This window comes from Cryptotermes secundus, unplaced genomic scaffold (assembly GCF_002891405.2).
Source record: "Cryptotermes secundus unplaced genomic scaffold, Csec_1.0 scaffold122, whole genome shotgun sequence".
Taxonomy (NCBI): Eukaryota; Metazoa; Arthropoda; class Insecta; order Blattodea; family Kalotermitidae; genus Cryptotermes; species Cryptotermes secundus.
Window position 1 is genome coordinate 1,086,356 of NW_019738954.1, and position 8,739 is coordinate 1,095,094.

The window sequence follows — 8,739 nt, forward strand, 5'->3', positions numbered from 1 at the left end:
TTTACCTCGGATAGTTACGGTTCAGTGTCACTTCCCTTGGTAATGCGGCAGACGTCCCACCTGTAGTCGGTCTCTTGCCACACGCTACGTAGCATCTCTGGCGTCACTTCTTCAACTGAGGCAGTAATTCGAGTTCGGAGCTCAACGACATTTGCAGGCAAAGGTGGTACGAACACTCGATCTTTAACGAATCCCCATAAGAAAAAATCCAGGGGAGTGAGATCCGGGGAACGAGGTGGCCATGCTATCGGCGCCGCTCTACCAATCCACCGACCTGGGAAACGGGTGTTGAGGTACTCGCGCGCTTCTCCAAGGTAATGAGGGGGTGCGCCGTCTTGCTGGAAGTGAATGCGTCCTTCTTGGTCATCTTCGTCTAACTGTGGAATGAGAAACTCTTGGAGCACGTCCAGAAATACGCTACCGGTAATGGTCGTCTCCATGAAGGAGAAGGGGCCGTACACTCTTTCTTTGCTGAGGGTGCAAAACACATGCATCTTTGGGCTATCATGAACATGTTCCAGGGAGACACGTGGATTTTCGCTGCCCCAGATCGTACAGTTGTGGGTACTGACCTTACCACTGACATGAAACGTGCTCTCATCACTGAAAATTACGGAGTCCAGAAACTTCTCATCGTCTTGTATCCGATGAAACATCTGCATATAGAATTCCTTACGAACCACCTTACCTGCATCCGTAAGGTGTTGAACGATGGATAGCTCGTACACTTTTAAGTGTAAACGTTTTCGTAACACTCGCCACACAGTAACATTTGGAATACCAGTTTCCCGAGACGCACGTCGCCTTGACTTTCGTGAACTTCGAACGAAGTTCTCCCTAATCTGTTCCACTGTAGCGTCAGAAACACGTGTCCGACCGGGTGGCTTGGCAAGGCGCACAGAACATCCGGTCTGAACAAAATTCTTGTGCCAGGAGTAAACTGTAGGCCTACTGGGAGGTTCCTTGTGATACTGAGTGCGAAATTTCCTTCGAACTTGTGTAACAGACTTCGTTTCTTCGAACCAAAACACACAACGAGCACGCTCTGCACCTGTGAAAGTAGCCATCTTGATTTCAAATGCGGGAGCGCTCGCGATGGCGGTATTGGGTACTACAGTACCATGTGCATGAAACTCTGTGTGTTTTGCTACATCATGACAGTTCAAAACGTTGTGAATGTCCTCTGTATAAATTTATATAAGCTTTCAAAATTGTAAAGCTCTTTTTGAAACACCATGTATAACAAAATCATGAAGGCGGCATGCAGAAGTTATAGAGAATCATAAGAATGATCATGTTTGCAGCATAGAACAAGGTGCAGTCAGACACAGCTTCCGAGAGTCCAAGTGACTAAGTTGTCATAGCATTGGATAAATAAGATAGGCATATCTACTTTGTAAAGTCTGGACTGAGAAAGCACTTGTATATATTATAAAAGGAAGAATTTTCGGTAACAGTTCCTAGGCAGCGCCATAGTTCAAGCGGTTAGTCGCTGGCTTCCTACCATGGAGGCCCGTGTTCGATCCCTGGTATGATAATAGTGGCGCTGGGGTAGGTTTCCTCCAAGTACTTCGGTTTCCCCTGCCAATCTTCATTTCACCAGTTGCTCCACAATCACCCTCACCTATCATCTGGGACTAGTACAATAGGCCAGAAGTGACCTCAGTACAAGGGACTTGGTCCGACTTAAGTAGCATTAAAAATAACACACAGTTCCTTCATCACTTCCACATTTAACTTGAGTGGGTTCAAATAAATACTTAACATTTCATCTTCGAGTGGTTTCAGTTAATGCACCATAGGCGCAGCCTGTGTTCAGCACCCGTAAACAGCGAAGTGACAATAACACGACTTTTAAGAAGCAAACTATTATCGAATTAAGTGAAAATACAAGAAATTAAAATCAGTGGAGTAACAACTGTGGGGGTTAAAGTATGAAGATGTTACTACTTATAGCGCGTGAATCATCAGTTTATTTCCGCAAGCAATTTGCAGAACAGCTTGCATATATCTTTATGCTTGTCTATTCTGTCTCAGGCAACTATCTAATTTGTCTTACATGGCTACAGGCTGTTTGGAAATGTTTATAAGGTAAGGAGGACCTTAAAATAATTTAGGTATTCAGAAATATTTTAATAATTAGAGTCTTTTACAACATAATTGCTGAATTTCAACTCTATCTAAACGGATTTAATTAATTCATTTTTGAGAAAAGACAGAGGATTTTGTAGTGTTTATCTGCTCTGAAACAGAAAACCAGTGACCTATGTAAAAACTTTGCTTTTAATATTGTTTCTTACGTTTTTCGCAGTTATTCATTTGGTAAAAATGGCTTACTTTAAGAACAAAATTTAATACCCCTTTTCTCTGCGACCGTTGATATTGGTTACAACATATGACAGACGGATTGTTTTAATTCTTTCAAACAAAATGACGGTAATATTCTGAGTACAACATAATAGCTACTTAAAAAAAAATAAAGAATTCATGCCACAATCCCCCAAAATGTATAAAAAATAATTAGAAAAAAATCGTTCGGATGTCTATGTATTTGAACTAACACAGGTGGTCTTCAGAATGCAGTGTTTTGGATTAGCTGTGAACGCCGTTGTGTGTTAATACTGTACATTAATTAACCCTTTAAACGTCGGTGGTAAATAAGCGTACCACTTGCTTTAACATTAAAGTAACGTACATTTCACCCACAGAGTACATTTATGCGTTTGGTATGATTCTTACAATAAACAGCGATCATTTCCCTATACAGAATTAAACCAAGTTCTTTCTGTAATGAAGATGCTGTGTTTCCTGTGCAGTAGGAACTGCTTTTTCTAATGTGCGTTAGATACACTTCAGGCTTCAGAGGTCAAACACATTTCATTGTTTCGTGTCAATATTGCACGGATATTTTTCTCACAATACATATACTGATATTTCATAGGATAGGTCAAAGATAGAAGATAGAACATGGCTAGACAGACCCGGAACCTCCGCTCACCTCTCTTCATGGTTCTCACAATAAGCAGCGACTGTTTCCTTGAACAAAATTAACCGGTTTGGCTTTATAGCGGAGACGTAATATGTTTCCTGTGAGGTACGAACTGAATCATTATATATTGTTTAGATGAACATAAGAATCCAAAGGGTTAAATAATTCTGGACATGCTGAATAACATGGAAAGCTCTTCTGCATCAAATCATAATATTCATCGATATCACTAAAATCTCTATTATTTTGATTGACTATCCCTTTTTAATCAAATGATAAACCCATTTTGAAATACGTTAAGATAACGGTTGTACTGGATAAATAAAATCAGGTTTTTCTAAACAAACAAACTCCGTTGCCTGTAGTCAGCAAGCAAACTATACTGACCGAGCGACCGCCAGTTGTAGGCGAAGTTAGTGCCAACTTTAGCGGATAGAAGGTGTCGGGTGGTCAGCGCTACGGATCCTCATGGCTGTTAATTGCGATTTTCTAGACCGGAGCCGCTATTTTCTTGAAATAGCTTCTCAATTATCATCACGAGGATGACCCCGTTCCAGACACACTTTTTCTCAGAAAATCTGGTAGGGCCTGGGAATCGAAACCGGACATCTGGATCTGTAGCCAGAAACTCTGACCACTAGACCACAGAGGCGGCCTAAGTTTTCCTAAGAGATCGCCAAATTAATTTTGTGAATAAATATATGCGGACAGATAGAAGAAACATGACTATCCCAATATGCATTAATTTTATGCATTTTACTCACATAAAGAATGTGTATGTGTTAAGCAAATGATATTCATAACAGAATTCTTACAAAAAGAGAAAGTATGACATGTCTCATAGGAATAAACTTGAACATAACGCTGTTACGTTTACATATCCTATGCAACTTTTCCTACCAATCGTTCCCCTTACTAGTGTGGCATGTTTTTCTTACAAAGATCAATTTAGATTGTACTCACATGATTCTGCCCGAAAGGCAATATTTTAAAGACAGAAAAAACGAAAATGAACTAAGGGATGAAGGGAAAATACGGAAACAAAACAAACGGAAAGTAAAAGAGAGGCACACACTTCATGTGTGACAGAGCAAGGAAGTCCACTGATATATAAATGAGAGTGACATTTTATGTTGAGCAGTTGTAACAGGGAAAGTTTCCCAAGCGGATAACAATGACCAAGGTAAGCATGTGTATGAAAGTTACAGCTACAGATGTTGAACAGGACTGAACATTATACTGTCTGAGTGACGCTACACCTGTTCTGTGCCGTCAGGTTCTGATCAAAGTTAACTTCCTACGTACCGTTGGTCTCCATATTTAACCTCGGAGGCTAGGATCAGTCCTAGACTTAGAAGAGACAATAGGGGCCGTGCCATAGCTTAGACGGTTAGTCGTCTGTTTTCCACAGCGGTGACACGGTTTCGAGCTCAGGTCAACTCATGTGGGATTTGTGGTGAACAAAGCGGTACAGGGGAATGTTTTATCCGAGTAATTCAATTTTCCCTACCAATTATTTCACCGACTCCTTCAGACTCCGGGGCTGGTACAATATGCCAATTAGTGGCCAACGTACCAGGTGGACACAGCCTCAGCCCAACCCCAAGAAAATAAAAAGCAAAAGAAGTAGAAGTGATGCTGAAACAAGAATTTTGGAGAGGGAACTGAATAACGAGGAGGTTCGTAAATTATATCTCTAATCAAATATTATTTTGGTAATAAAAGAAGAATGACAGGAAAGAAATATTTAGCTCGCACGAGGGAAATATAAATTGAATACAATTTTAATCGGTAAACCTGAAGGGAAGAGAGACATACCTATGGACACAGGCATAGATGGGCTGGAGTGTCTGAGAGAAATGAATGTGAATTGTTCTGAACTGACCAGGCCCCGGCTAGAGTACAGTGGCGGCTGTTATGAAACAATAAAGTAAGTTCCGTTTCGATAGAGGAAGGGGCAATTCTTTACCAAGCTGGCGACTATGGCAGGTTGTTGCTGCAGTGCTGTTGCTGGCAGTGTGCTCCCAGGCCTACCCTATCCAGGTGCAAGAAGATGTACAGCACGGAATACCTGAGCATATCGAGCAGCTGCTTCAACATGTGCCTCAGGTGCAGTACAGCCACGAGCCCGAGGCGCATGACGTAGAAGTTCATCACGATGTAAGTGCCTCTAGCGGACAGAAGTGACACTGGTTCGTAAAGTATCTTTTAATTTTTTTAACCGAATAATGAGAGCCGACAGAATGATTAACGTATCCAACTGTTCAATGAATTCTGACGAGGTCTCTATTGACAGCCAGAATAAATTTAAATTTAAGGCTTTGACGGCTGTGAAATATAGGCTGTGTTATTCTGGGTTATGACGTCGTGTAGTTTGGTGTGTGGTTACAACTTTTCGGAAATATCTGGAGATCCCATCTAAGTTTATGCGTGAAGATGAAAGCGGAATTTTTCTCTGAAAAAATCGATGAAAACTACAGAACGCAGACTACAGAACGCAGAATACTATAATCTCAAAAACATAAAGTTGCTCTAATATGACACCTGTAAGTTAAACATAAACTTTGCCCTATATAAAGATCGGCAGTTAGGATACCACAGTCATTTAAGTGACTGGATGACAGGAGTTCTATAACCGGGAGGAGCAGAGAGGTTTCCTTTTACCAGCGAGTCCACACACAGCCTTCAATGAGACGCTTATCAGTGCATTTGATACCATCACTCACCTCCGATACGCAAGCTAATGAAGCCATACCGTGATGCTCCTATTCTTCTCACGGTATGCTGCTTAATTAAATATCAGACTTCATTTATTCAAACGAAGATTCATCGTGTGAGTGACACTTCACACAAACACAACGGGGATAATTCAGTTGATATATTGACTGGTTAGAAGCTGGTCGGCGGGGGGTTCAATTTCCAGTAGGGGCAAGTGGCTTTTCTTTCCTCAATAATGTCTAGACTGGCTCTGAAGACCACCTAATCTCTAATCCAATGCGTGTGGGGGAATATTTTCCCCAGGAATAAACCGGTCCGGTCGTGAAGCTGACCACATACCTCCGCCTAGCGGTGGAGCTATACATCCACTCCCTACAGGTCAGTGAACCATAGGGACAAATTTTCTTTTTTTTTTTTTGCTAATGACATCATTTGAAATTTTCCGGTAAATCGCAGAGCCGCTCAAGCGGAAGAGGAAGGCCGTCTTCCACCAAATTATCTAGCGGAGATTGGGACTTTTAACGGAACCTCAAAATCAAATGCCAATGCACATTCAAATTATCTTCAGTTTCGTCCCACTGCGTCGTCAAACGGCTATTGTGAAGTGAATTTCTGCGTTTTGTTTATGATTCATAGCCCCTTGTTGCAATTTCACTGTATCTTCTCGTGTGATGAAGTGATTTCCTGTGGCAAAATGCCACGTGTAACTTAAGCATTGGAATAATAATTGCTCGCATACAATACTTGTGGGAAAAGTAGTTACGTAAGAACAACAAGGACTCACACCCCAGCTCAATGTCAGGATGTATATTTGCATGTAAGAAATCTGCGGGTCGAGGGATGCGTCAGGCTTCTCCTCCTGACGGGTCATCGGTTCACAGTAGGCTCAGAGATGATCTCACTGCACATACGAGTATTTTGTAGAGCGAAACACTTTCATTTACATGATTACTCACGAAATATAGACCATATATGTGCTGCTGCTTGTTAGCTTTGCTGCAATGGCTTTTGTACCTGCAACAAAGGAGTTTCGTTGCTAACTAGTAAAGAGGCCATTTTAATAACATAGGCCTGTGCACCATGAGGGGACGCATTTCGACATTTCTAGCAGATTAGCTCAGTTATAATAGCCTTCTTAAATATTTTTCAAAATTTTCGGGTATGTAACAAGATAAATTTCATTGTTCTGCAACGGCACGTAAAATTTAGTACACAATTTAATTACCTTCATTTACATGTTGTGTTGTAAGAATTATTGTCATTGTTATATTTACAGTGTTAAATAAAAAATCTATCAAAAAATCTATCTATCTATCTATCTATCTATCTATCTATCTATGGCTCTAGAGTCCTTTGTTGTCACATGGCCGCTTTTCAGTTTCTTGGTCTTTCACATAGTGTGTAGGACCCTTTGGACGGGGGATCAGCTCGTCGATAGGCCGCTACCTACACACTTACAGGACAGCAAAAACACAGAATAAACGGACATAGACATCCATGCTTGTAGTGGGGTTCGAACCCACAATCCTAATCCATGCCTTAGACCGCGTGGCCGCTGTGATCAGCTCGCTACAGGATATAGTGTGAACTATTGGCAGAAAAATCCTTGTTAGATTTGAGATTCTCATAGCAGCGACTATGAAGAATACAGACTTTTTGGTTGTAACGAGGGATATTTTGGAGATATCCGAACGTGTCCAAGGAACATGTTGCCTCTATCGGCAGGGTCTAAGAGCACAAGCAGGCCGCTAGGTGCTTGTGCTGGTTTCTTTCTTGGGTTACTCTTTGACCCTTAATATGGAGACGTTGTGATCTCCCGAACCAATTGGTCTGTCTCTGAACTATGCGGTGTTACAATCCAGGAGTAATCTCTGTTCACATTCACATCCTAGTTGTCGTATCTGTGTCAAGATTAGAAATAATTTTACGAACGTAAGCTTAAGTGATCCTCATATAGGATCGCATAATTTTACATTTTACCATGGTCGAAACGCGATTTCTGTCGGGATTTCAATGCAGCTGTTAGAATTAAACTGACATCAGAGCTGAGCACATCTTGAGAAGCCGCCAGTTGTACAGTTACTCAAGAACTTCTCAGATATTTATGGAACCTGGGAGTTTCATTCCCGAACTGTCTTGGTCGTCCTAGTGGTCTTTTTTCCTTCTGGCCTACCCGCCAATAACCTATATGTGTTCCCTTCTCCCCCAAATCATGCATCAAAATCTAATGGAAAATATTTGAACTCTTTTATGTTTTTATGCTATTCTTTAGGCTCATCCAAAATACGAGTTCAAGTACGGTGTGAAGGACACACACACTCATGACATCAAGGAGCAGGCTGAGAAACGTGACGGCCACAAAGTCGAAGGTTACTACAAGCTGCTGGAACCAGATGGCACCACCCGTACAGTACACTACACCGCTGACAAACACACCGGGTTCCATGCTCAAGTTGAGAAATCAGGACACGCCATTCACCCTGTAATTCAACACGAGCATCAATAAGCAGATTCTGTCACCTCATATTGTTACATACACACTTCATAGTTACGTTTCATTCTGCAAGAGATGATTAAATGATTACTGTTGTATAGGAAGTTTAGTTTACAAACATCAGCTTCGGCACGGATTCATGCTGAAGTGTAACCTCAGGGCACGGGACTGTATCGCGCATGCGCCTGTCATCAAACAAGGGCGGATTTACACAGTGGCATTAACCAATAAGGAATAATTTACTTGATTGAATGTGGAAATATATGGGGTCAGGAACGCTGTAATCAACCCTGAAACCATTAGGATTTTGCCCTCCAAGTATTCATTCATTCATCCGTAATCTGTCAAGACGACAGGTCCACAGTCTCTTCCAAAACAGTTCCTCCACTTGATGTGATCTAGGGCTTTCTCCTTCAAATGTAAATATCCTCTTCTGTCCCCAAGGTCATCCAGCATCTTCTTACGTCTTCTTCTTCGTCTTCTGGTCACTTCTATCCGCCCATCTATCTTTCCTTCAATAACTTCTTTTAGAAGGCAG

General features: G+C 41.5%; 1 protein-coding gene across 1 annotated transcript in view; it reads left to right on the forward strand.

Annotated features, from left to right (window-relative positions):
* Nucleotides 1-4,163: 4,163 nt before the first annotated feature.
* Nucleotides 4,164-8,739, forward strand: part of LOC111871359 (cuticle protein) — a gene marked incomplete at its 3' end in the record, with an annotated part of 13,875 nt that continues 9,299 nt past the window's right edge. Inside the window, exons 1-3 of the mRNA XM_023864416.1 lie at nucleotides 4,164-4,172; nucleotides 4,979-5,149; nucleotides 7,980-8,117. Of these exons, the coding sequence (XP_023720184.1) occupies nucleotides 4,164-4,172; nucleotides 4,979-5,149; nucleotides 7,980-8,117 (318 nt within the window). The remainder of the gene's footprint in view (nucleotides 4,173-4,978; nucleotides 5,150-7,979; nucleotides 8,118-8,739) is intronic.